Genomic DNA, 27432 nt, shown 5'->3' on the forward strand with positions numbered 1-27432 from the left:
TATTATGGACATTGAGAATTTCTGTCAACCATTCACCCAATGTTGTCAATATCGGCGTTATGTTGGCTGATGCTCATCCTGCCAAGGAAACTAAAAGAGTTTTGATTATTGCCCTGAGATGAAATGGTAGTTGCCATTTATTAGCAATGGCTTCACATAAGGGGTATGGTTTTAACTTTAATCTTGTTTATTTACTCTAAAGATTAGGACATATTCATATAACACTACCAAAATACTAGTGTTCCTTGAACCTGCCACAATTTTTAAGACAAATTCAATCTATCTCTTTTAAGACAAATTCAATCTATCTCAATCTTTGGGGAAAATCATCAAATTTGTTACTGTTCCCATTGTCAGATGACCTCATTGTGGATGATCTTAGGATGCTTATTAGTGGTAGTTTGCATCAGTTTCATGGTAATTTTTGGCAATTTTACCAAGCAATTATTTGTTTTGCTGTCACATATAATTAGTTGCAGTTATGAGCTTTGGAACCCTTCGCATGAACCCTCATTCATGTCACTAGTTTGTTCACATGGAAGAAGATCTTTTGTGCTTTTCCTTTTCTTTTTTATTGAGGGGAGAGCTAATTGTACGTGGCCTATCCATAGACGCGCATAGTCAGCAGGGTAAGATCCTCAAGCAAGAGACAATTCAAGCTCATGAAATTTCATTTGAGAATGATGCTTCTTGAGTAGAGGTACAAATGGATCAATGGATTCAGAGTGGAGTTTTCGTATTTTTTTTTTCTTTTTCTTTTTTGGTTCTATTGGATCCAATCCTCTTTGGGTCTCCATATGTTTATCCAATCCGAATCCGATCCATCCCACCCGTCTCAGGTAACTCCAAAGAACCGGATCACGGCGGCCGTCCCGTGAGCAAGCGGTTCGTACGGCAGCTCTTGGGTTTGCGACTCTCGATCGTCTATCTCAGGATGGTCGTACGACGTGGTCCACCGATCAAGACGAAGCTTCCGTTCATCTCAAGACGGACGGTTCTCCACAAGGGCATGAACACGGAACGTAGGGAAGGCATTTCAAATAGCTAGAAGGTTCGAAGCCCGGGAAACTCTCTTTCTCTCTCGGAACAGAGGAAGAGGAGAAAATGCATGATCTGAAGTCGTTGCGGCAAGAATTTCCCGTCCTCGACGATGGTTTCCTGGAGTTCTGCGCTTCCCATGGCATATTTTCCCGTGGGTGTCCTTTCTTTCTTCCGTTTCTTATCCTCTCTTTGCTTCCTGTTTCGTGATAATTGCAAATCGAATAACGGCTTTTATTCTTAACCCTCTTTGGCCTTATGATTTTTCGGTCCGCTTTCCGTTGCTGGTAAGAATAAAGGGCGGCTTCATTTCTCCTGGAATCGAGCGTTCTTAGCATCATTATTGATCCGAGAGCGAGTTGCGGAGATCTTTCCCTGTCCATGACCCCCTACCATTTATCTTGAGAAATGGAGAAAAATCGGATGAGCAGGGATTTTGCTGTATTTTGGAACGTTGAGATATTCAAGTTTATCATTCTTTTTTTTTTCTTTTTCTTTCTGGTGCATCAAAACAACCCGGAAACTGGCGATCGGCTCGAATATTTCCTGAATAGGGCAACATGTGAAACAGGGCAGTGGAATTCGCTTCTACCAACTAAGGGGTGCTGAATGGAGGCCCTCTTTTCATCCATTACAGTAGTCGGATGCATGCTTCTTTTTGTTAAGTTGCACAGAGTGTCCTTGTTTTTATCTTTTTGCAATCATCTGTACTATGTTGCCTGGTTTCGTTCATTTTTTTTTCTTCAGCTGATTACTGACACACATTGATCATAGCTTCTTCTTGTTCCTTCTCTCAATTTTCTTTACTTTTTTGGTTTCTTATGCAATTTTCTTTTGTATAGTGGAGGACTTCCTGCTGCATGACCTATACGCTTTAGTTGGTTTCGCGGAATGCCAGGCGTCTTCAGCAGAACTAAAGCAGGTCCTTGTGCAATGGTTGAAGGGTTTGAGAATTTGGCATTGCAATTGACTGTCGGTTTATGTCTCTTCTGTTGGTTGGATTACTTGCGGTAGCAAAGTCTATGCCATGCAAGATGCAGCACAAAACAAGGGGATTTACTTAGTATACCTCAAGTCCATAGCCTTTCTTTCCTTGTTTATCTTGACAGGGTTCATCAATTACTGGTCGTTCTACTGGGGTCCTATAAATTAAGAATGTAAACCTGGGATAATTAACCTGCCCTTTCAGTGACGAGTTTCTCATCAGAAACAATTGGCTGAGTAGGAAAAAGAAAAACCAGAAATTCATCAATTACTGGTCGTTCTACTGGGGTCCTATAAATTAAGAATGTAAACCTGGGATAATTAACCTGCCCTTTCAGTGACGAGTTTCTCATCAGAAACAATTGGCTGAGTAGGAAAAAGAAAAACCAGAAATTCATAATCTAAAGGGAGGAAATATTGTGATATTTTGGAAATATTACTGAAATGTCTTTATGATCTCTTCATGATAAGTTGATAACTAACACAATTCTCTTCCAATGCCTTTTCTTTAACTCGTAAGCATTTGATACTGTTAATGCTGGAAACTATTAGATTAGATGGACTCTATTTGGAACAAGTTTCTTTATCTCATGGAAAGCACACAAAAGTTGTGAAATACTAGCAGACTAGCAGTATGGTATGAAAAGTTTGTAAGAAAATGTGACTGAATTATGCTTGTGCATTTGCAATAGAAGGAACAAGAAATAGTGTGATTGCAAGAAAGACACAGTTCCAGTCAAACTAGGAGTGCCAAGTCACCATGTTTCAGCAAATAATCCTTGAATTAAATAGGGAGGCATGTCATGAGATGATGTAATTACATAATTTAACAACTCATGTTTAGGTTTCAGCCTTTTAGGTTCTTTTTCCTTGGTAGTTTTGGGGTATTGGTCATTTTGTGCTGAGTGAAATCAGCTACTAACATACCTTTGCCTTAGTGATATTTCAAAATGCCTCATAAGTGTTTTATGTTATGGTCAGTGTAGGCTGCCAAGTACTTGATGAGGGCAAGTACTTAGGCTGCATATTTGTTTTTCTGAAGTGACAAGTTATCTCTATGAAAGTTAGTGTTAGAGCCAGGTTTTGAGGGAAAAATCATGGATGCTGTTTATTTTAACCCATAAGAGATAGCGGTATGTATAATAACTTATGAACTTTCTCTCTTCTCGATCAAGTGAAGTCAATTCAAGAAACATGATATTTGCATATGAATGTGGTCATTGTGGTGGAAATAACATAAATTGAATGACCTCGGAACTTGTTCACTTGAAACCTCTAAGGGATCATGAGTGATTTAGAATAAAAAATAATGAAGGAGGCAATGTTGCAATTGGGGCTAATTTATGTTGTTATCTGCATTAACTGATGTTTTTTTAATGCAATGGTGGGTAGCGGCACTACTCATAACTTTGAGGCGGCAGTGAGGGAACTTGGATTGCAACCAAGTGCCAATCCTTGCCAAGTAAGGGTCATCGATGTGTAGCCATCTCATGTTTATGGTGAAGCAAAGGTGGCATCCATTCAAAATAAGTTATTTCTAGCTCTGCAACTTCACTACATGTCCCTTAGATTATTTTTCTTTTTCTCATGTTTGACATCAAATTCTTAGTTCAGGCTAAGATTACAGTCCCAGGATACCTTAGGTCTGTAATGGTTTTTGATGAACAACCTCATGCATGATTCCTCAAGCATCAAAGTCTTAAGCGAGAATGAATACATTGGATCTTCAACTGGAAGACGGCCTAGGACATGGAGACACACTTACTTGGCCTCTTTTAGAGAATTCAACAAAGGTGGACAAATCGGTCCATAGTCCTTACCATCATCAGTTAACTATTGCTGGAATACTTGAACACGCTTCTTGATAAAATGCTGAAGAGCTGTTGCATTGATGCAATCTAGATCATTCCATAGAATTACTGCTTGGTGCACAACCATTTGCCAAAGCTCTTTATTGAATTTTCCCTCTAAACTTTGCCAAACTACCACACCGACTGGATGAGCTTCTGCCAGCACGCTATAGTCAGCTGTTTAGGGCTCCACTTTGATCTCCAATATTGTTCCCAAGGAAGAATAATGAGTCATTATGCTTATGCATCAGTTAAAAGGTGTTGAAACAACTACCCATAGAGAACAAGTTGGTAACTGTAAGGATCTTCTCCAAACTCAACCTGTGCTTTGGGTACAATCGAGTTTGTAAATCGTAATGCAAATAGTGACAGGCTGAAGTTTGCTTGTATAACTCAATATGGCTTATATGAATTTTTCATAAGCTGGTTGGGTTAACAAATGCCCTGATTAATTTTTGCTACATAATTTCAAATGTTCATTCCCTTTACTTTAAGGACGTCAGTGGTATACTTGAAGGAGGGAGAGAAAAGTTTCATTCTTCCTGAGCATTAAGCTAGCGATCTGTTATGCCACTTTTTTGTTCTTCCCCATGCTAATCACATCATAGAATGGCAAGCTCGAAGAACATAAAAAAATGTGCATTTAATGAATATATATTTGTTCTCAAACTCTTGGAGAACAGGAAACTTAATTCAGTAAAAACTCTGCAAATGGATGACAAATTAGGCAGTGTTTTAGAGTTAGAGAATTTATGAATATTTTATGTGCACAAGAAATTCTACTCTTGCATTGGTAATGACAAAATACAAGTTCGGTACTTAAGGAATTAAAATGACTTTAGAAGAATAAATTGGTCATTATCATTAATTTTTGTGGTTGCAGAAGCCTTAAGAAATAGGTTATATTTGCATGCAGAGTTCACAGTTTCTATGCAGACTCATTGATTGCAGCATGACAAAAAAGTAATTGTGTACATGTATAGGGAATCACTCAAGTTCTTTCCATTATAGACAGCCAACACCAGCCGTGGTTGAATGGCATCGACCTGCTCGAAGATCAGCAGAATAAACATGTTCTTTCAACAGGACTTGAGGGGTATATTTGTTTCTTTTGTTCGTATAGGAATTTTTTTGTGGCTGTTATAGTATGGAATCATTAGAAGAATTGCTTTTTGCTTCATTGGTGTTTAGTTTTCTTGTGAATTAAAAGTAAATGACCTGAGCAATAGGAGATGTGCTTTAATCTCTTATATAGACAGGTTTTCCAGTTCTTCAAAAATTGATGGTGCATTATACATGAAAGGACTAACATGACAAAGGTTTGATTTCAAATATGCTGAATAAAACAATTAATATTTTCATATTGAACAATTCTATCAAAAGCACTGAGGTGTAGTGAAGCACAACATCTTCCCTGGAGGTGAGTTAAAGTGTAATGCACAAGTTTTTTGGAAAAAACAATAGTTAATCAAAGTCATAATCTGCCTATGTGCTAATAAATAATACACAAAAAAGCTAAAAGCTATTATATATAGAGACACACACAGAATTCAATCAACTGTGCATATATACACGTGCAGAACCCAAGCAGAATCCAAATACACACACTCTCTCTCTCTCTCCCCCTCTCATCTAACTGTAAAGGTTCATACACAATTGGTGGCAATTAAAGATAAGAAAAAGTGTTTATAAGCCTTATCCCAGCATGTCTTTACATTATTTGCAGTTATTTTCCTTGTTATGACAATATTATTTTCATTGTTAGTACATGGAAAAAATCGCAGTATCTACAGGAAAAGGCTCTACAGAAAATAGTGTCATGGGAAAAGAGGCCCACACAATGCAAACTGAATAAGACACAAACAACAAAAGCACAAAGTGTACAAAAGATTTTGAAACACTGCAAAAATGAAAAGCTACGAAGCACCTAATAACACAATGAGGCACATTCTTTTTCCTACTTACGCTATTTTATAAGTTATTGAAGTGCTTTAGTGTGCACAATGCTATGAAGCACAAAAAATGTGCTTCATCGTGTGCTTTTGACAACACTCATTGAAAATTTGAAACTGGAACTATGCAACTTCTTTCTATGACTTCCACCTCATTAGTTTCATAACTTTAGTTTACCACTGTCATCTAATATATGTATATATATGTCTAAATGTACGTAAATTTGTGCGTTCATATGGATGTACATGTTCAAAAGACTCAAAACCATTATTTTAATTACTTAATACTCATATGAGGCAGGAATTATGGCTGACTTATTTGAGTCACACAAAAAATAAGATTAATTAAGTATGTGGTCTATGTTTTCTTCAAAACACAACTCTTTTAAAGCACTATCTGAAGGCAAAAATGTTCCAAATAAGTACATTTGAGCTATAGCGGATAGTGCACTATGCTATGCTAAGGAGATAGAACATGTCTGAAAAACTGTTTAAGGAGGTTGATATCTGTGATCAAGAGAGTTGATATCTGTCAGTTGTAAATTATGTGTATTCCATATCCTCGTGAATGTCTCATGCATGTGTGAAATGTTTGCTAAAGGCAACCACATTCCATGCTAAAGGTAGACAATGTTCACTGAAGCTGGTCCTAACTTTGCTGGAGATTGCTTGAGTAAACTATTGGGCCTTCTGTTATCATGGGTCTCAGTTCAAAGTGGTTAATCTGGCAATACATGAAAGTCCAATTGGACTTCATAAGAAATGAAGATCCAATTATGACCCGACCACCTTGACCTGGCTCTTGAGGTCGTGGTAAAGTGTTCTTCATATTCTTCTTGTCATATTTTTTTCTTGTCAACTTAATACTACGACGTAAAAGTTCATATTTTTATGATAGTTTATCAATGAAACTTAAGAGTTAACACCAAGTAGACTTGGAACTGAGGATGAGTTGCAGGTTGAGCTTTGGTTCAAGATCCAACTATTAATGAAAGAAAGTCAGTATGTCTTCTGATGCCTTTTTAGTGTCAGGAATTTTGACTTTTTGGCATATTTGTTCTAGGATCGATTCCCTTCTTGAAGGGGGCTTCTGTGAAGGAAAATTCATAGAGTTGGTGGGTTCATCATCTTCTGGCAAAACACAAGTATGAAGTTTTGTGTGCTGAATTTCTGCGAGTTATCAGAACTACCCATTGGTTTTGATGCTTCTGAAAAATTTTTCATTTGCAATCTACAGGTTTGTCTTGCTGCTGCTGCATATATTGCACATAAATACATGTGTACTGTCATGTTCCTGGATACATGTAGCTCGTTCTCTTCCAAGCGCATTGCATGTCACGTAAATGGTCTTTTGGAACTTTTGCAAAAAGAGGTAATTTGTTTATTCTTTTTTTTATATAATTACAAGTTTTTTAAACTTTTGATTGTAATATGTTTATATTTAAATTTTATAAATTCTTTCTGGAAGAAAGTTGCTTTCTTTTTCCTGTCTTTTGTAATTTCAGATTTTCAGTAGCCAAATTCCTATGCAAAAGCTTTAGTCTTATAATGCCAACAGGACAAGGAGAGATGCTTTAAAAGAGTGATGAATAGCATACTATGTCGACCAGTCCTGGACCTCCTTGAGTTATCGAAGGTGTTGCATCAAATAGAATCCACCTTAGCATCGCAGGTTTCTATCCTACTGCTGCAGACCTGTTGCATTAAAAAGTGAATTTCTTGTCATAAAGTACATAATGTCCATTGCTGTAGGTGAAAGGCCAACATACCAAGATGCGGTTGCTAATTGTTGACTCAGTCTCATCATTGATAGCCCCAATACTTGGAAGAAATTCTACTGGTATAAATCTTGAATAGATTTTGTGTTTCTCCTTGTACGCTCTGTAAATAATAAATATGATCATGCCTGAAACGTATGCTCTTTGGATCCTCTGGCATTCTTATGTAGTCTGAACCATCCAATTCTGAAGGCAATAGTGTCACTTTTGGCCGTTTTGATCAAATTTAGTATTGTGATATATTATTATAATGATGCTTTGACTTATTTGTTTGCTTATGGTGATGGATATAGTTATTCCACAGGAAACTTTCTACCATATTCAGGTAGAGCCGCAGAGGACTGGTGTTAAATCTGTTCACTCAAAAACAATATAAATGAAAATTCTAAATAGCTGCAAAAAGTTTGAACTGTGATTTTCTCTTTTATGTGCCCGTGATGATAAATGTCCGAGACTGTAAACGTGATTGGACTGACCATGTGTATACACATATACTGCATGAGTGAACTTGTGTACTTTCTGAATTCGGTGATAGATTGGGGGCAGTTTCGTGGTTGATTGTCCCCTGAGTCCAAAACTTTTGTTGTCCAAATTGACCAGCATTGGTTGATCATTTCTCCTGCTAATATTTGTAGAAGATATCTCCTCTAAAGGTCATATGGAAGTTTTTTTTATGCCAGTGAGTTATTAAGTATGAGGAGACAAATGACATGCTAATTTCTTGGCTTGGAAGGGTTAAAGTATCCCTTTCTTTTTTATCTTGCATAAGAAAAAAGTGAAAAATGGGTATTAATTTGATTCATTTGATGTTCTAAATAGAAAAGAACATTAGCAGGTGCTATAACATGCTAATGCTCTATTGTAAGAGACTGTGTTACAATGTCAAAGTAAATTGTTAACTGAAGCATCTCCCCACAATCATTGAATAACCTATGGCATTTGAAAGCGATTATTTGGGATTTGCTACCTCGAAGGTCCAAATATCATGGTTTGGGGCGCGGAATATGTTTACAGTCATCGTGCTTCTGTTTTATGGTTCATATCCTTTTTTACTCGTGCTTCCATTAAGGATCCACTATAAGGAGATTACCATTTCCATCTGAACACATATATGAAATTTTAGCCTATGGTTTGCAATGCTTGCTGCATGACTTTTTGATTTCATTATTTCATACCTTTTAAAATCCAAGTTTTCTATTTGTTATTAGTTCTTGAATCACTTAATATGGTTTATGGGTTGAGCTGGATGGCTTGCACTGATTTCTGTTTAAATTATCCTCGAAGACATGCTATTTTCTTTTCATGATGCATGATGTCATAGTTGTTAAATTGCAAATCTCATGTATCTTGCACTCAGGCATTCATTCTACTTTGCAAAAATATGCAGGCCATTCAGCAATGGTATCCATTGGTTATCTTCTGAAGAAGCTAGCTATCGAATATAATATTGCAGTGCTGGTAAAGTATCTTTCTCATCTTCATTGAAATATTCCTTGGTACAAGTGGTCATTTATAGCTGAAGCTGGTGCTATTTCTGCAAATTAAGCATGATTACCTGCAGTAGTATAGTCTTTGGATAAAATAAATATACTTTTTTTGCATTTCTTTCTAAACTAAGGTATGGTTCTTATAACATGCATGGGACTGCATATGAATTTGGGAGTTTTATGTACTGTTTATGTTGAATAAAGATCCCTTTTCCTTTGACTAAGCTGAGACCTTGACAAGGTTTCTAGTTTTCCAAAGTAGTTTCAAAGAGAACTAAGTATGAACTTTTATTCTTTGAAACTCAAACGACTTGTTTGAGTGAAGAACAAAATATCTAGGACTTATTACATACAGTGACTTTAGATGTTTAAGATTATGTTTAGCTAGCTGATCAAGAATCTGAGAGAACTTTTGACTAGGTTTTTTTTTTCTTCTGGTGTAACCTTCTTGAAGTGTGACTTGAATATCCAATGGGCACAAATGCAGCCCTCTTGAACTTCCTCTGATCTAAATACTTGGGTACTTGAAAAGGGAGCAATTTCGATTGAGCACCATGTTTCATGAAATCAGTGCTTCTAGCCTTCTTCATTCTGGGGCATTTTATCATGTCATTACTAACTTAGGAAAGCTTCTCAGTGTGGGTCATCAAGGGAAAGGTTCTACCTTTACAGGAGATTTACCTCACCAATCCCTAGTACCCATGTAGGGGATGCTTTTATTAAATTTTGCAGGTCAAATTCCACAATGATAACTTATTGGTTAGATTAGTTCGTGTTTCATTCTCTTTTCCCTGTTTAGGGCACTTTTTCCTCTAGCACTACGCCAGTATCAATGGGGGTAGCTCATCTCCTGTCAGCAAGGGCTGCCAGTACCTATTTTGAAATCTTATACACCTCGTCAGCAATTTGCTTTCTTTCAATAAGCAAATTTTAGGACAGCAGAGGAGGAAAAAATTATAACATGAATGATAGTTATTAATTAATAATTTCAATAGCATTTTCATTTTGCCTTTTCTCGTTCATCTGTTGTTATGAATGTTGTTGTGAAGGATCATCATGGCTTGCATATAGATTGAATTGAACACCAGAGCTGCGGCAGCCTTGTTGATATCAGCTAGAGTGAAGTTGTGAGTAGTCATTGTGTGTGGAAGTTTGAAAAAAGATAAAAGAAGTTCAAGAGAGTTGTGGGCTTGCAGGTCCTTACCATCAAGTGGTTATTTGACATTTGGCTGTTTCATTTACTATTTCTGTGGCCTGTATAAAACCTATTGACATTTGGTTTAATAATCATAAATTTTTTGAGGTGGATGCTTAATGGATTTTTCTTGTTTCAGCTAGTAACTCCTGGCATCGTTTTGGTAGGATTATCCATATTATATGCATGAAGAAAATAACTAGCTAAAGGACAACTCTCGTTCTTCTAATCAAATTTACATTTGCTTCAGACGTCTTTCTCAATATTAACTTATACAGTGGAGTATTCCTTGTCTTTTATTAGCCGTCCTCTTTGACTTTGGGTGTGAGTAAGCGTTGTCTTGTGGAAAGAGGTGTGTTTGCTTTCTGGGCTCACTTGGTGCTTTTATGTCTATACTACAGATTTGTTGGGTGCTGCACTTAGGGAGGATTGATTTGCACTCAACCTGAGCACTCACTTTTTATACTTTCTACTTAAGCGTTAAAATGTTGGAAACTTTATGGCATTGCTGAATTTCTGTTACTCTACGTTCTGATTTCCAGGTGACATGGACCCAAGATTGTACCTGACTGCATGAGTATGGGTTGCATTTTGTGTCTATAATTCGTTGTTCAAGTCTTGTTGGCATGTTGTGTTTGTCCATGTTCTTACAGGAACACTTGATCTTGAATTCTATTTCTTAGGAAAGCACATCAGAAGACATTGAAATTATTTCAAAATTTATTAGCTACGTGAGAAGTACATAATTATTTTTTTTGGCTATAAAGTTACTGAAAAACTGATGGTCGACAGTTTATGCTTCAAATCATAATATTTGGGAATTTGGAAATTGAGTATGAGCGCATGCATGCTATTTCGTGTCGACGGCTTTCATGCCTCTCTCTCGCGGAATGGCCTAGTTTGACCTCCGGGAGAGTCAAGCTTCTGAAATCTGAAGTTTACGTTAAATTATGAAATTTCCGCCACCTTGTTCTATGTCTGACGAAGTTGATTTTTACTAGGAAACGTAACTTGGACTTGTTTGCCTCTGAACCTTGTATGGATTTACTAGGTGCCCTGCACCTTGTTGTTTTATGCAAATGGAGCAGCCCACAATGCACACTTGGTTGAGTCCGGATTCATGTTTGTGAAGCATTTGCATTTACATCAGGTCCATGGAGGGGTGATTTTCTTTCCTATGTTTATCAATGCTGAACTCCGGTTCATTTATGTTGTGTTCAGGTCACTAATCATATGGTTGTGGGTGAGAGAGGAATTCTCAGGCCTGCGCTTGGTGAAAGCTGGAAAAGGATGCCCCATATACGGCTGCTACTGTCTCGTGAGCCTGGCAATAATATCTGCACCGTCTCCATACTAAAGCATACCTCTCTGGTCTTTCTCTCTCTCTTTCTCTCTCTCTCTCTCCCCCTCCATCTGTTCTTGAACTGTATCAATGTTGCAGGCGCTTGGACGAACTACGACGTTCGCTTTTCCTTAGGGGTAAAAAAAAAAACAGCAGCCTTTGAAAAAGCAAACTTCCGAGTCTTCCTACTAAGGCTACCTTCTGCAGTTGATGGTGCTTCTCATAAAGACGGATCCCAATCGTACGCGCCATAGCCTATTATCCAGCAAGTAATGATCCTGCGGCCTGCCTCTGACCAAGGACTGCAACCACTTCTGAACTACAATCTTGACCCCTCACCTCCCAACTGTTGCCTTACCTTATTAGATCTTACGCATTCATCTGTCTTTCATTTACAATGTGGTGGTTCTTCACAGAAAAAGAAAAGGGGAAACTGGAAAATGCTCTTGTTGGCATTGCCCAATCTGCTTGACTGTCTCTGTTGTACCACAAGGACATGAAACGAGCTGAAAGCAGCAAACTAGCAAAGGTGAAAGACGAGAGCCTTCTGAATTTTATGAGCAATGAGACGCGAGAAAGTAGCAGGATGACGTTACCTTAACAGGGCCGGGGTGGGGGCCACCGCTTGAGGGGGTGGCCCGTGTTTTTCACTTGTCTTGGTGCTCCATGGTGTGGTCCCATGCTCACGTGAAGGAGTCGGGGGTGGTGTTCTTCGCCATGCAGCACCCTGAGATTGTTTACTTTGTAAATCTTCTCATCCCTTATCAGCCAATGATCCTTTATCTGTCACGTGGACCATCGGGTCCCATCCCATATCGTCTTTTCTGTTCTTTTTTTTTATTTTGTTTGTTCTCTTGATTCTTAAGACTCCTTTTACTTGCAAGTCTTCCTCTCCTATATAGCTTCCCGATCAGCCTGAGGTTGCTTCTCCACTCGTCGCTTGAGTAATATATATCTCTCTCCCTCTTTCTCTCTCAGTCTCTCTCTTTCTGTCTCTCTCTCTCTCTCTCTCGTCTCCGTCTCTCGCGCTCTCTTGAAGATGACGATGGGTGATGCTTCTGCTGCTTACATAAGGCTGGTAAGTCCACAACTACTTATCTCCAGTGGAGTTTTTCTATAACCTCTGTGGCATGTTTTGTTTGTCATGACGATCTTCATCTTCTCACTGGGTTCCTTCTCGCTGTTAGGTGCAACACCTGATTGAGAAATGCCTTCTGTTCAACATGAACCAAGAGGAGTGTGTGGAAACTCTGTCTAGGCATGCCAACATTAAGCCAGTCATCACAACAGTTGGTTGGTGTCCTCTGTTCCCTTTCTTCTCGTTTCCTGATCTTTTGCTTTCTCTGATCCGCAGCATCTTTTCCTTGTTTTTAGTATGGAAAGAACTAGAAAAGGAGAACAAGGGTTTCTTTGAGGCCTACTCTCGCGAGATGGGGAATCGACGGTCCAGAGCCCAGGAGGCGGAGGCCGAGCACATCATCCTTCAGATGATCAACGCCTCAGATTGCTGACCCTTTGTGCTGGCTTCTTGTTCAGCAGATCACAAGGCAGAGCGGTGCTACTATTGTCCTTTGCCAGGAACTATGCAGTAGCCAAATAAAATAAAGGAGAGTAACTAAGAGGTTTGGGAGGAGCAAGGAGTCCACAGTACCTTGTCCTTGTTCTAACCCTTACTCTTAGCTGGCTTTGGGGGAAGCCAGCCCACCTTCAACAGAAACCTCGAGTTACACAGGGCCATTTACGTTCCTTGGCCTACGTGACTTGCAGCCGTACGCTACGTGGAACCACCCTGTGAACTCCAACCCTAGCTTCTCCATGTAAATAATTTCAGAAATATCTCTCGTAATATACACAATTTGACGGTATTCTTGATGTTGTTCTTTTATTTATACATTTTGGCTCTTCTCATGGATTCTCTCGTTGGATGATAAGAGGACGATGGCATTCAAGATATTCATGCCTTTTCTGTATAAAGTTTGGCTTTTCTGGATGCTTTTTTTTTTTTTTAAATTTTCAAGAGAGAGAGAGAGAGAGAGAGAAGCCATGTGTACTCATGCATTAATTAAAGGGAATGACCAGCACTGCCTTGGGTCCCTCATGAAGCCTAGGAGGGACCAATCAACTACAAGGTAGTTGAAGGAGATATTTTCGAAGGGCCAACTTTACGAAACTGAAGCGAAGACATTGTGGGCGTGTTACAGTAGGGGAGCCGTCCTTCTGGATATTAAAGGGCCAATTTTACTAAACTGAACCGGAGACATTGTGGGTGTTACACTAGAGAGAGTCTTTCCTCTGGGCCATGTCTGGGAGCTGACAGTAAGCAGTAAGCTGTTCTTTTAGGTAGTCGTAGGTATTAAATCCAAATTAATATCCTCAAGGAGGTTAGGACAGAGCAGCGGCTGATAGGCAAGTGGTTTTTGTTTCTAGTTCTTGAGCACTTCTTAGGAAAGAGGGACATCAATATGTAAATTAAAGCATAGTCGACGTACCTAGCCCACGGCAGATATATATGGAAGAAGAGACGAAGATTTTGGTTTTTTTCAAGGGGCTAGGCATAACTGGTCAAACAAGTGATGGTAGAAGACCAATCTTTGGTTCAATTCTTGTGAGAATCAACCCCCTGCACAAGTTGACGTAGCCCAACACCTTGGGGCAAGGGGAATGGGAAGGAAACCTGCAGGGGCAGAGCCAAGGGTGGGCTGCTATTCACTGTCTAGCTTTAATTTGAGCTGCTGGAGACAAAAAAACCCACATTAATTGCTGGATGGATTCCAGCATTGAATAAATCCGCAAATAAGAAGATTTGTCCATCTGTAATGGAAATGACGTTAGTGAGAATATAAGTCTAAACATCTCCACATTAAGTCTCAACTATTAGTAAAGCAGTCATACTTCCTTCCTTTGCCTAAACGAGAACTTAGTTTAGTGCCTCTTTTCAAAAGGCGGGAATGTAAATAAAAAAATGTTTTAAAAAAAGTTTACATCTAAATTTTAGAGCGTTTTACTTGTCTTATATAAAAATTTTAAAAAATAATATTTTGGCTCTATCCAAATTTGACCACCCCTCATGACAAATTTTTTGGCTCCACCCCTGAAAACCTGACTTTTCATTTCTTACTGGAGGGTAATGCAACCATGGTCGACCTTGGCAACTCCAATTCCACAAAATTAGTCCTATCGCCGTGAGGTGGTAGTTGCCAACTCCCTATTTCCGATGACATGTCTCAAATTGCTCTCGGCTTTCCCGTGACCCAACTACCCACAATCTTCAGTTCTTGATCTAAACCCTAACCCAAGCAACAACAGATGTTTGTTATAGTAAATATTTTACTCAGACGCTACGCTGCTTGTGTATGAATATGGGGTTAGGACCCAGAAACGTACAAGGGCTCCATCCAACTGGCTATGAAGTTGCATTTAAAATCCTCAAAATTAAAAGACAATATGAGCTTAACACCACGGAGTTGCTCTCTTTTTGTATAAAACTGGTGGTAATCTGCTTTACTCTGGTTTGCCTAAAAGGAGAAAAGGAAAAAGAAAAAAGAAAGCCAATAAAAACTCATTGCTAGATTCCACGTTTCCATCCTTACCTACCAGTTTCTGAAATGACCTTTGCTTTTGAAACACTTTCTGTGCTCTGTGATGGGGAGCTAGAAGGTTGGAAGTAAAAGAAGATAGACTAGGAAAAATGGGTAAAAAGGATGCCTGTAATCAAAGCTAATTCATGCCTTCGCTGTGTTCTGCGTTCTGGGGATCTCGTGATCCGCATTATCTCTTCGTTTTCTGCATAATCTTAATAGTCAATCTCGCCATGAAAGCAACTCATTCAGGATTTTATCCTTCTCCTGGTAGTAAACATTGTTCTTCCAAATAGAACATCTTCTCAAGTCAAGATTTACAGGTCTCACTTGTTTCTTCGGCTAGTTGGTATCTAATATCGAATAAGCTCGACGCGACTACCTTGAGTTCCTAAAGGTATTATCAACTATACAAAAGATGAATTCTCCAGCTAAAGCTCTCTCTACAAGAAATCTGGTTTGGCTTGCTACCATATGCAACCAAATGTTACAACTGGGTTCATCTCATACTGCTATACAACTCAAATATGATCGCTTTTCTTCGGACAACTGGTCGATAAATTTCTAAAATTTTGACTTGTTCCAGCTGTAGAAAATTCAATTGAATCCGTTTTAAGATATATTCAGATCATCCGAGGTCAAACTGTTTACATTTCTATCTGTGGTTGACATCTGTAGACAGATGATGGTAGCCTGGTCTGCGCTGCTTCGCATCATTCTGTTTCTATGGAAAATGGTAGGAGATCCATCTTGGTTGGGAATTCTGCGGATTACTGCCAGTAAATGGATCAAAGGCAGTCGTTTGGCCCGTACCACCTGTTGCTATCTGCTTCCAAAGAGGGAAACAAGTTGGCATTTATCCGTTGAGCAGATAAAGATGTTTGTAAAACTAAATGTAAATGGATAAAAAACAGTCTTTTAGCCCTTTGCACCTGTTGCAATCTTCTTCCAAAGAGGGAAGCAAGTTGGCCTTTGTTCCTTGAGCGGATAAAGATGTTTGATATCTGAGTAAGGCTGAACCTGCAGGCTGACCATTTACCCGATGAACCCACTCGGTAAACATATTTTTAGTAGACATAGCTTAATTTTCCATACACACACATCTATTATAAGGAAAATAAACAGTGCATTCTACCACCATGTTTACTGCTTTATATATATATATATATATATATCATTTGCATAACAAACAGATCTGGCACATTAAGAGGCACTCCTGAATACGTTCTTTGAGTTGATCTAAGCACAAGATGCACCCAATATCATTGCTAATTTTTTTTGTTATAATTGTACATTGGTTTGAATGGATTTCACATACAAACTTGTTGTTTAACGATCAAGTTTCAGCTTTACACTAGCTGTTTTTTTTTTCTAATGTTTACTTGGGGGGGAACCATTTTGGACGTAAATCCTTGAAGACCATATCCTTATGCTTTCAAGGTTTTGGCTTTATCGTAAGTGTTTAGTTTCTCATTATTTCAGAGTAAAATGTATAGTTCAAAAACCAGAGATGGGTTTTCTAGTTTGCAGATCAGAATCTAAATTTGACTGTAAGAGAACTGACTGATAATCTCTGATTGGGCGGATGTACTGGTAATTCCCCAAATTGGATCCGTTCAAGGGGTTTAACAAAAAGGCTTAAAAAATTGTGTGGCCTTGTTTTATAAACCTGTTTGGAGTTACATATATAGTATCAGTGAATGTACTAAACTTAATACATGTGCTCTAGGTTGTAATGAAAACATCTTGTAACTTGCCTCAATATCGTTATGGTTTATTCGTTTTAAATAATTTGTCTTTCATTTTATAGAATTTGTTTGAGCCCTGCCCAAACACGGAGCAGCAAGGGAAAAATATAATTTATACTCATGAGATTTTCTGATAGAAAACTTTGGTCATGGACAGGAACAAGTTCCATATCATAATTGGACTAATGACTGCTTTATCACTTCCAATCGATACCTCAGGCCACGTCAGTGGACATGCATGGCAGCTCTTAGTTAAGCGAGGTGAACCGTTTGGACTCTGGTTGGATCCACTTGCAGTACCCAATCTTCTTTCTTAATCAGCATGGGACTCGAATTTGGATTTGGACATCAAATCCTGCAACTCAGTCCAGATGAGACAGGGTAAGATTAAGAACCAACTTTTATGTGAGACTGGTTCTAGTATTTGTCAGATTTGGATTCTTGATCCATATGTCAAATCTTTGTCCGATTACAGTTTGGACCCCGTTCTCCTTACTGAATCTAATTTCGGGTTGATAATGGGATCTTAACTACAAAAGTTTTGCCATGGTGTGAAAGATGATGGATATTCATGATCTGGCCGAGAGATCTCACGGCCTGGATATTAAGGCGCTGGTACTGCTGCTAAAACGAGGGATATCAAATGTTAAGAGTTTGAGTTAGATATATATACTAGGGCAGCAGTACTGTGTATAGCAAACAGTAACAAACTATGAATCCATACAATTTTGGACTCATGAATCCGACATATCAGACTCGAATTTGATCCCAATTAGCGGTCTTTGGATGCCATTAGTTGATCAGGATACAGGGATAATGGATCAGAAGAAGTTTTATTTTTTCAGTAGAACTAATTGCATAAATACAATGTTCAAGCCAAAAAACTATGTTCTTCTGCTACGATCGAGCAACGGCCACATACAATACTGAGCAACTTCACTTCATGATTCATCGGCATCCGACACCCAACCGAAGGTGAAGCACTGAGACTACTTTTTTCCTTAAATTTCTTTTATTGGGGTTCAAGTGGGGATCAATGAACGCCATGATGGCGGTGGATTGATTGCCATCAGAGTCTGATATGATCACAGAGCCTCATGATCAATGAGCTCATACAGATAAACTCGTACTGAAGGTGCCGGTAGCCCAGACGGCACCACCATAGATGCCCAAGTTTCCGTCCCGGCCGAGGGCTAGTACGTAATGACGTCGAGTCTTCCCGCCGGCACCGGCATTCCATACTTGGTCACCGTCTTGATAAATAACCAGATCCCCGTCATTCTGCATGCTTAAGATGCAGTTGGTGCCTCGTCCGCTGGTGCCGGATGCCCAGATCGCCGTCCTTTTCCTGTAGAGCACCAGATTGCAGTCACTCTGCATGACCAGAGCATCGTCACCGGTGGCGAGAGATTGGCCTGGGAGGAGATATTCGTAGCTGTACAGCACGTTCGTCGGCTCTCCGCTTCGGAATAGCTTAACTGCACAATTGGAGGCGACAACGTCGCTGGAATAGGTTAAAGAGAGGCTTCTTTGCAACAGAAAAGGGCTCCCCACCGGCCGTCTTATTGTCCGCCGTGCACCGGTGCCAGGAAGTGCTGGTGCAAAGAAGCAGAACAATGGCTAACAGAAGTGATCCTTCACGCCTGCAGCCTTGCATCTCTCTCTCTCTCTCTTTGAGTGTTTTTAACAATCGCCTTCCAGAATGGTAGAGGCATATCAGATTATATATATATGTATATCAAATGATCGGTTATTGTAGAGTGTCGAGGTGAATCCGTCGTTTTTTAGTGTGAACTAGGAAGGAACCAAGAACTTCAGTCTTCACCATTAATCATATAAAACAAAGGAGGCGACTTGAGTCATTTGATGGCAAGGAAAGAGCAAAAAGGGACTTTGACAGAAGAGCTGCAATATTGACCGACTTTTTCCAGGACTTGTGTTTTTTTTTCTTTAACTTGTTATTAACAAGAAGGCTTTTTCCGATTAAGCTGAAAAAAATTTAAGAAAAAAGAGGATCGGACGCGGCCCACTTCAAGACGGAAGTTTTATGACAATATATTATATATATATATATAGAAGAGGTGAAAACATTGATAAACACCAGACTATTTTTTTATTAAAAAACTGTTTTAAATAAAATATACACATTTCAATATATTTCTAAAAATTATTTCATATTTAACTAATACAAAACATGTTTTGAATCAAGTTATTTTTATGAAAAATGTTATTTTTTCATTATCAAAACGTTGCACGCGAGACATTCATTTTTACTTATTATAAAACCACTATTAAAACAAAAAATGGTCAGCTTATCATACATTTTGCATGAACTTAACTTCAGAATAAGATTAGATACAAAAGCTTTAAATATTATATTTAAAAAGTCTGTTGATATGATTTCTACCAATAATATATATATATACCATCTAGAAAAGGCCTGATACGATGACGTATAATCAGCAGGTATGGGCCAAGTTGCCAACCACAAAAGCACAATTTCCATGTACAATAATTTCAAATTCAATGTGAATATCATGTGTACACATTTGAAAATCAACGATAATCATAACTTTCTTCAGTTATGAAGTTGTGACGGTACAATACGAACACGAAAACGCATGCCTTGAAAGATAGCACCGGGACTCTAGGACAGGTCCACTGGTAGTTGACGTCGACCTCATCAGTCAAATCTCACCTATGTTGCTCATCATCTCACACCATGCAGCTACCATGTGCCTTCATCTTCTTCGATCCTTCCTTCTTTCCTTCCTTCCTTCCTCATTATTCATATTTCATTTGATCCACTTTTGAGGAATAAGTGTCGCTCACCTGCAGCTACCAACACTAATCTATAGTTTTCCTAACCTGGTATATATATATAGAGGCGCAGATAGAGTAAAGACTGTAAGAGGCTTCATTTTGCTGGTTGAACGAGCCATACTCGTTACGGATTGCTTGTCCAACAGTTGAAGAAGAAGCCACACTCAGTTTTAAACCCTTCTGATAAAGCCAAGGATTCTTACTGAGAAGGAAAAAACATTTGAAGTGAAAGGACTGGCCGGGTTTAACACCTCTCTCTCTTGTATCAAACAATGTTCGTATTGTTGAGCTGTTTTAAATTTTCTTGACTGTAATTGAGATTTATTGAAAGCAAATTGCATTTTCAAGTTCTTACAGAACGTGTTCTTATTGGAAACACAAAGAAAATTTCGTAATTGTACAGAACAGAGGAGCATCTAAAGTAACACGTCGAACAGAGCTTCAACCAGGGAAAAACTCGCTCTTATTGCAAACAACTTCATCAATGGTGGGCACCTTAAAAAGGCCTCCTGCAAATCAAGAAGTCGTCCTTTGGGTGCGGGTCTGCCAAAAGAGAGGACCATAGATCACGAGATTGCCATCCCTCTGAAGGATGAGGACGTAGGGGCCAGGAGCTTTGGAAGTTGGAACCGGTGCTCCAGACGGCGGTGTTGTTCTGACTGTAAATGAGGAGGTTGCCGTCCAACTGTAACTTGAGGGTGCAGTTCTTCCCTCCGCCGCTTGTGTCAGAGGACCAAATGCTAATTCCGCCTCTTTTGAGCACCAAATTGCAGACGCTCTGCATCGTGAGGACGTTGTTGGAGAAGGTGAGATATTGGCCGGAAAGAAGGGAATCCCCGCTGAACATGGTGTTGTACGCCTGCTGGCAACTCGGTTGTAAGTTGCAGAGAAGAGAGCAGAACAAGAGAAGCCATATCTCATGCCTTCCCATCTCTCTCCCTCTCTCTCTCTCTACAGTCGGACAGAGAGGAGGTTTCCCCTGCATTCCTGTGTTGAATCTGGATTCAGATAACGAAACATGTTATTCGGATCCAAATCCATCAAACCCGTTGACTGGCTCCCGTTATCCTCACCGAGCAATGGCAGTCTTCAAAGCCCCTGTTAAACCCCTAACTGAACCTTACCAGGTGAGAAGAGGTGAAGCAGGGGTGCAATGGCGTCCTTCCCTATCTCCCTCCACCTTACCACGACTACCACTCGTTCTCGTTCTTCGTCACTCTCCTTCCCCTTCCTGAATGCGCCCTCCCCGTTCCTCAAAATTCCCGGACCTGTTCTCTTCCGGAAAGCCCCCCAAACCGCCCCACTCGTCATGGCCGCCCGTGGCGGCGGTTTCCCTCTGCGGGAAAGCTGGCTTACGGGACCTCTTCGAGCCTTCGATTCCCTCCTCCGCAGGGGCGGTGTATTCCTTACTGCCACCGCGGTCTTCCTGGGTTGCCTTTCCGCTCCTTTCTTCGGAAACCAGCTTTCCTCCGCCATCGCCGCCCCGGTCACCGTGGAGGCGCCGGAGACCCAGACGGAGGAAGAGAAGGAACGTTATCTTGAGGAGTATCTTGACGCCCATCCGGACGATGTCGACGCACTCAAGGCTCTCATGGAGGTGAAAATCAAGATGGGGAAGATCCCGGAGGCCATATCGGTGATCGACCGGCTTATTACTCTCGAGCCGGATGAGAAGGAGTGGCCCTTAATGCGGGGACATGTTCGAAGCTACGAGGGAGATAACGAGGGCGCGAAGCAGGCTTTCGAGGAGATACTCGCCGCAGACCCCCTCTCCGTTGAGGCATACCACGGCTTGGTGATGGCTGCGTCACAGTCGCAGTCGACTCATGAGCTGGAGGGCATCTCCAAAAGGATCGAGTCTGCGATGGTCTTGTGCCAGAAGGAGCAGAGAAGAGAGGACGCACGCGATTTCAGGCTGCTCATGGCCCAAATTAGGGTCGTGGAGGGCAGATATGAGGAAGCATTGAAGATTTACCGAGAACTTGTGAAGGAGGATCCGAAGGATTTTAGACCTTACCTGTGTCAGGGCATCATCTACACGTTGCTGAGGAAGAAGGACGACGCAGAGAAGCAATTTGAGAAGTACCGGAGGCTCGTCCCCAGAGCCCATCCTTATGCCCGCTTCTTCGATGACAACGTTCTGGCGACGAAAGTTTTCTCACAGATGGCAGAAAATCAAAGTGTGCAGAGATGACCAGGAATTGAGTTTCCATTGCATCCGTTTCATCTCTTGGTAAGTCTGGATATGTGGCCTTTATGATTCATTCCACTTTTTCTTTTATTTGCTTCTAGTCAATTGGAATGGTTGGGCGATTACTCTGTTTCATCTTGGTTATTGACTTTATTAATGATGGGGAACAAAAAAGAAGTGACCAATTGAGAGGATGGGAAAAGAAATGGAAGAATAAGGATCGATCATTTCCTCAAAGAATCCGCAAAAATAACTTCTCTGGCGTTTTTCTTTCTTTTTTCTTTTTTGCATTTTGTCATATGTTTATACTGCTTTGCCAACACCTTACTCCTTTCGGGGCAATGATAAGCTCCTTGTTTTAGTTTATTAGTGATGTGTTGTGCTCTGGAACGTGTGCATTTATTTTTGCTTTATCGGGTTTAGAGCGTCGTTTTGAAGTTCTATGCGTTAGTTCAGTTGTTTTGTTGGTTCAGGTGTTTGCTTTATTTAATATTTTGAAATCATTTATTTGAACGTGCCCTATAATTGTTTGAGATCGAAGTGCCAGAATTTATTTTTAGGGTATTAGTATGGTGAAGAGCATAATGCAGTTTAGCCTTCTGTTCGGTCTCCAGAAGCGCTTGAAATGATAATTAGTCCGAATGCAATTACAGGTGACGAATGGTGGTAGTTTTGTTCGCATCTTGATGCTGCTACACATAAATGCAGAAGCAAGTGCAGGATAATGTATGCTATAACGTTGTTCTGCATTTTGTGTTGGCAGTGAAAGATAAAATTCTTAGTTTATCTTTAGTCCCCTTATTAGTTATTTCGTTTGAGTTGGTTGCATTTTGTATATATTTTTCTGTTTTCTAACTTGGTCAGATCTGTAGCTTGGTCCTTTCTTTCATGTCTAAAACAAAATCTTTGGATAGCCATTTTATTACTATGTTTGCATAGCTCCCAGAATGGCGGTATTTGTTGTTTTTAGTTTCTGCTTATAGCTGCTTAACTAATATCATATCTAGTTATATACTTAAGATTATAATGTGTTCTTACTTTTGATAAAACTGTAATGGTATTCATACTGAAATCTAATACATGTTAACTGGCCAATTGTTGAATGGGTATATACTTGGCTGATATAATATCATTCAGTTATAACATTTTGTACAGGTGGTGATTCCACACTTATTTTCCTAGTCAATTATTTAGTATTATATTTGTCTGCAGTTGTATTTTATGCAGTAACATCGTGTAAGAAACTAATTACGTGCCATTATGCATCATATATGCATCTATTTTCCTCTAATGCCAGTTAATTATGCAGGATTAATTCTAACACCAACCAAATTACAACTTCAGAAAATGCCTTATAGTGATGATGATGATAATGATAAAGTCAAGATGATAGTAATGTTGACGATGATGGCATTGCTGATTCTGGTGATGGGGATGGAGATGGTCATAGTGGCATGATTGATTTATTATGATGATCAAAGTAGTGGCAATCACAATGTTGTCATGGTGATGGTGGGGTCATGAAGGTAATGCTGTTCACATGGGACAGGTGGTGGTAGGATTGGTAATAGTGATGATGATGATGAATTGGTGATTTTGTCCATCATTGTGATGAATTATGGTATGGTGGCAATTGTCATGATGTGTTAATGTATGATAAAGGTTGTGGTGACACTTGACAGTGACACTCTGTGGATGATGATGATGATGGTGCTGGTGTTGATTTGGAAAATGTGATCATGGTTATGATGGTTCTCATCTCATGTTGAACAAATAATGATAACGGTAGTGATTGTGGTCTTGAGTTTTGACAATGAATATAACTGCCATTAGTATGTTTCAAGTTTGGACTGGTTCTAGGTACACGATTGATCAAAGTTTGAATATGACCTCTATAACAGTAGATCCATGTCAGCATATAGACAGAATCAAATTTCAATGGCATAAAATGTAGGTCTGATTCCGGAGCAGCATGAATCTAAAATTAGCCTAATGCTATCAAATGCCTTTTCTTGGAAGGAGCTTAGTTTTTGTTCCTTTTATTTTGAGAGAACAGTATGCTTGTCTTAAATCTCTCCAGCCATAAACAGTAGTTGGCATTCAAAATGTATAAGATGAAAGTGTAAATCACTCTAGAACAAAAATTCATTAAAACATTTAGGTATGAAGTTTTATCTAATAAGCTCAAGTTATGTTGATTCTGCATACTCGAATGGCTATGGTTTAAGATTCACATGTACAATGAATGAAAACCAGGTTGACAACTTGACGTCCATTTGAATTTGGACCTTTTTTCACTCTTTGAGAAGTCGTCATGAGTTTGGAGTAAGAAAATTTTGCTTTTTTAGGTCTTGTGTCAAGTGGTAAGTGGAAACCTTCCTGTCAGACTGGTGCTTTGGTCATCTACTTATAGAGTGCCTTAGAAAGGTAGCGAGAATTTATTGTTGACAAATTTCAAACTCAACTGTACTTTACTTGATGAAATTTTGACAACAACAGGAAGCTGAATAATAACTTTGAAGTGAGGTCCTGGAGCGCTTAAGGTTTGACTAACAGAAGTGTGAACCCAATCAAGCCATGGATAAGGTTGAATTATACAAAGTCATCTGAAATGCTCAAAAGCTTGAGATTGAGCTGAACTTGAATAACCTTGCTCAAACTCACCCAGATCAACCCATGCTGATCTTGAACCACAGCTGCCTCCGTATACAGTAGATGGGGCAGGATTTGACCCTCCCACCTCTTAACTGAATGCACATATTTCTACTACCTATCTCAGGCTCTTGTTGTGTCCTTGTGTGAACTACCATCTTAGTTGTCAAGGCATCTAGGTGCGCCTAGCCTAAAAAAACATCCAATATTTGACAAACTTTTATTCTGTTACTAACTCTTCAGTTCATTGAGAGCTCTTTTGAAGTTAAGTCATATCTAGTTAAAGATTAAACCCATAATCAAGAATTGCATTTAGTGTGTAAATGAGTATGAAGAAATTTCTCAATATTTGACAAACTTTTATTTTGTTACTTGTGTATCGAATATTTGATGTCCATGAATTGATTAGTGTATGCATCAAAGAGGATTTCTACAACATAGTTATTTAGGAAATGTTTTACGTTTCATGTGTGGGCTACCATCTGCCTAGTTCATATTGCTTCTTTGCTGTTCTAACACCAGACTATGTTGATCTTTCTCTGATGCCTGGACATGCACTAAACAATAGAAACTGGTGGTTTTTTTTACCATAAACCTAGGTTCTAACATGGGTAAGAAGCATAGGTTCCACAATATATGTTTTAGTGCACATATGATATATACAGAAATTCATGGTTTTTTAAAATATGTACCTAACATAGGGCTGGAGCTTCCACTTGATGACTTGATATAGTATATGTAATTAACGTATAGCAAACTGTACTTAAAGAGCAGAAATTATATCATATAAATGTACATATTATAAGTTTATACGGTATACAGCAATGTTATCCGTATCATACGATACGTATCGTATAGGTCAAGAAAACCTATACGATACGCTGTTTAAAGACGATACACGTCTGTATCGTACACGTATTGCACGATACGTGCGATACGGGGGCCGTATCGTACGATACGGGCGATACACCCCCGTATCGTACGATACGGGTTAAAACACAAAATTTTTTATTTTTTAAAGTTAAAATACTCCTCCCTCTCTCTCTTCTTGTATTTAAAGACTCCAAGAGACGTAGGAGGGAGAGATTTTGCACATTTTCATCAAAAATAACCAAGGATTCATCGATTTGGAAAATATTATCGTTAAATCATGAAAGATGATAAGTTGATAACTATATGTTTTGAACTTATAAAATTGTGATGTAATATAAGTCCTAAAACTCAAAGTCCTAAGACTCTAAGTCTTAAGATTCTATAAAATTTTCAAGTTTAAAATTGTGATGGATGCTTATTATGTTATTTTGAATATCTAATTTCTAATTTTTGAATGCGTTGTTGACACACATGAATGTTTCTTATGTATGATGATCTTTTTTATATTTGAATATATTGTTCTTGATTTCTGATTTTTTGTTTATTTTTTCAGATTTTTAATAATTTTTCTCTATTTTTTCTGATTTTTAAATATTTTTTAAAATTAAAAAATTAATTTTACGATACGCTACGCTACGTTTACGATACGTTACGATACAGCGTATAGGTCAGCCCGACCGATACGCGATACGCTACGCCTTTTATAACATTGGTATACAGTGTATAATAAAATTACAGGACTTTAATTTGAAGGGAAGGTGACTTTTCACCTTCCCATGCACTAGGTAAGCTGGCGCCTAGTCCAGCCTAGGCACCAGTGTAACACCTATTGCCTAACTGATGGACTTAGGCAATGGGTGTGGACTCGCACCTAGTCCATGCCTTGGGCGATGCCTTAACAACTAAGACTACCAGTTTGTTATATCACCTTGGCTGAAGCTTAGTTTTAGCTAACTTGACAGGGATTATTGAGTCCTGTTCTGATTGTCCGTTAATGATGCTGAACCTGTTTTGTCATCTAACTTGACTTCTTCACCTTCCCGGACAAGCATGAGGTTGAGCTTAATGAGTTGAGGTTTACATGGAGGTAACTGTACTTTGATTTCCTTCCTAGCTTGTTCAGTGGATTTTTAATCAGATTATGAACAATTCAAAAGGTGACGGAAAAAAGAGGGCAGGGAAAGACATTGAATTTGTAAAGCATGATCAAGCACCATTATCAGGAGCAGTGCAAACATGAAAATATTTATAACTGAACAGAACATAAGCGAGGAAAAAAAGGGGTTCATTCTGATAAACAGTAACTTCTAGCATTTTTACATGGTCTCAGGCTTTATGGCATGTGTGTCATGTATGATGTATCTCGTAGGATGCATTAGAAAAACAAAATGTAGCATTCTCTGTGGCTATAACATCGTTGATCTGCTTTATTTGTTTGTTTCATACTTGTTACTTCGAATATTAGATCAGGTTTATGCTTCGTTGAAACTTTGCAGAAACTGCTAGTTGCATTATTGAAAATCTTCGTTCATGCTTTGCAAAACTTTGCTGTTATTTTCTACCAACTTCCCATCCTTGTTATACCTTTTTTTGAAAATTTCTCTGTTGCCAGGTAGCTTCTTGCCTCCCCTTCTTTAGGACTCGGAACGGTGCCTCAACTACGGCTGTCTTTTCACAGTTTTCCCCTGTGTAGGAGCAGATTGGCTATAGATCAGCCTCAATTTTGTGATAATAAGGAAGAAAGTAAAATTATGAAACGACAATGTACTGCGTTAGAAATGAAGTTTCTTGGTCGACAAGCTTTGTCCATTGAAATTCTGCCATGGATACTCACCAACTTTTCCAAGGAGGAAGGGAAACATGTTTGTCCCACGAGGCCTTCTCCTTCAGCGAGTCCATCACCGAATCACCACCTTTATGCTATGTGACTCTCCGTCTAAC

At 39.1% G+C, this 27432-nt stretch overlaps 4 protein-coding genes across 12 annotated transcripts; 3 read left to right on the forward strand and 1 right to left on the reverse strand.

Annotated features, from left to right (window-relative positions):
• Positions 1-1022: 1022 nt before the first annotated feature.
• LOC116255891 (DNA repair protein RAD51 homolog 4) lies at positions 1023-11880 on the forward strand. Of its 7 annotated transcripts, XM_031631975.2 has the most exons (10): positions 1023-1192; positions 1881-1966; positions 4856-4968; positions 6888-6969; positions 7062-7196; positions 7383-7496; positions 7577-7664; positions 8990-9060; positions 11506-11655; positions 11726-11877. In XM_031631975.2, exons 1-10 carry the CDS (start codon positions 1105-1107, stop codon positions 11759-11761), a joined length of 963 nt encoding a protein of 320 aa, XP_031487835.1. In that variant the 5' UTR covers positions 1023-1104; the 3' UTR covers positions 11762-11877. The 7 variants fall into 7 exon arrangements, with proteins under 7 accessions (XP_031487835.1, XP_031487831.1, XP_031487833.1 ...); XM_031631971.2 differs by having other exon boundaries at positions 11506-11880; XM_031631973.2 differs by having other exon boundaries at positions 1881-1960; positions 11506-11880.
• A 690-nt stretch (positions 11881-12570) lies between these two features.
• On the forward strand, positions 12571-13491 carry LOC116255892 (uncharacterized). Its single transcript, XM_031631979.2, has 3 exons — positions 12571-12704; positions 12814-12919; positions 13001-13491. The coding sequence occupies exons 1-3, from the start codon at positions 12666-12668 to the stop codon at positions 13135-13137; spliced, it is 282 nt and encodes a 93-aa protein (XP_031487839.1). The 5' UTR covers positions 12571-12665; the 3' UTR covers positions 13138-13491.
• Positions 13492-18062: 4571 nt separating this feature from the next.
• Positions 18063-20706, reverse strand: LOC116255867 (mannose-specific lectin-like). The gene is made up of 2 exons (XM_031631946.1): positions 20406-20706; positions 18063-18547 (listed from the first exon to the last, which is right to left on the reverse strand). The coding sequence occupies exons 1-2, from the start codon at positions 20704-20706 to the stop codon at positions 18063-18065; spliced, it is 786 nt and encodes a 261-aa protein (XP_031487806.1).
• Positions 20248-27290, forward strand: LOC116256533 (protein SLOW GREEN 1, chloroplastic-like). 3 transcript variants are annotated; one of them, XM_031632927.2, is made up of 2 exons: positions 20248-22008; positions 27108-27290. In XM_031632927.2, the coding sequence occupies exon 1, from the start codon at positions 20929-20931 to the stop codon at positions 21967-21969; it is 1041 nt and encodes a 346-aa protein (XP_031488787.1). In that variant the 5' UTR covers positions 20248-20928; the 3' UTR covers positions 21970-22008; positions 27108-27290. The 3 variants fall into 3 exon arrangements, with proteins under 3 accessions (XP_031488787.1, XP_031488786.1, XP_031488785.1); XM_031632926.2 differs by lacking the exon at positions 27108-27290 and adding an exon at positions 23276-23809 and having other exon boundaries at positions 20250-22008; XM_031632925.2 differs by having other exon boundaries at positions 20253-22008; positions 27104-27290.
• The last annotated feature ends 142 nt before the right edge of the window (positions 27291-27432 follow it).

This window comes from Nymphaea colorata, chromosome 6 (assembly GCF_008831285.2).
Source record: "Nymphaea colorata isolate Beijing-Zhang1983 chromosome 6, ASM883128v2, whole genome shotgun sequence".
In the NCBI taxonomy this organism is placed as follows: domain Eukaryota; kingdom Viridiplantae; phylum Streptophyta; class Magnoliopsida; order Nymphaeales; family Nymphaeaceae; genus Nymphaea; species Nymphaea colorata.

Bases quoted from the DNA above. Each gene is read 5' to 3' on its own strand.
- LOC116255891 (XM_031631971.2), top strand. From the start codon at position 1,105: ATGCATGATCTGAAGTCGTTGCGGCAAGAATTTCCCGTCCTCGACGAT. The intron at 6,970-7,061 runs GTATGAAGTTTT...TGCAATCTACAG, and splicing joins CATCTTCTGGCAAAACACAA to GTTTGTCTTGCTGCTGCTGC. The intron at 9,061-11,505 runs GTAAAGTATCTT...TGTTGTGTTCAG, and splicing joins AATATAATATTGCAGTGCTG to GTCACTAATCATATGGTTGT.
- LOC116255892 (XM_031631979.2), top strand. From the start codon at position 12,666: ATGACGATGGGTGATGCTTCTGCTGCTTACATAAGGCTG. The intron at 12,705-12,813 runs GTAAGTCCACAA...TCTCGCTGTTAG, and splicing joins CTGCTGCTTACATAAGGCTG to GTGCAACACCTGATTGAGAA. The intron at 12,920-13,000 runs GTTGGTGTCCTC...CCTTGTTTTTAG, and splicing joins GCCAGTCATCACAACAGTTG to TATGGAAAGAACTAGAAAAG.
- LOC116255867 (XM_031631946.1), bottom strand. From the start codon at position 20,706: ATGGGAAGGCATGAGATATGGCTTCTCTTGTTCTGCTCTCTTCTCTGC. The intron at 18,548-20,405 runs GTTCCAACTTCC...TCTTTGCACCAG, and splicing joins CACCGCCGTCTGGAGCACCG to CACTTCCTGGCACCGGTGCA.
- LOC116256533 (XM_031632927.2), top strand. From the start codon at position 20,929: ATGGCGTCCTTCCCTATCTCCCTCCACCTTACCACGACTACCACTCGT.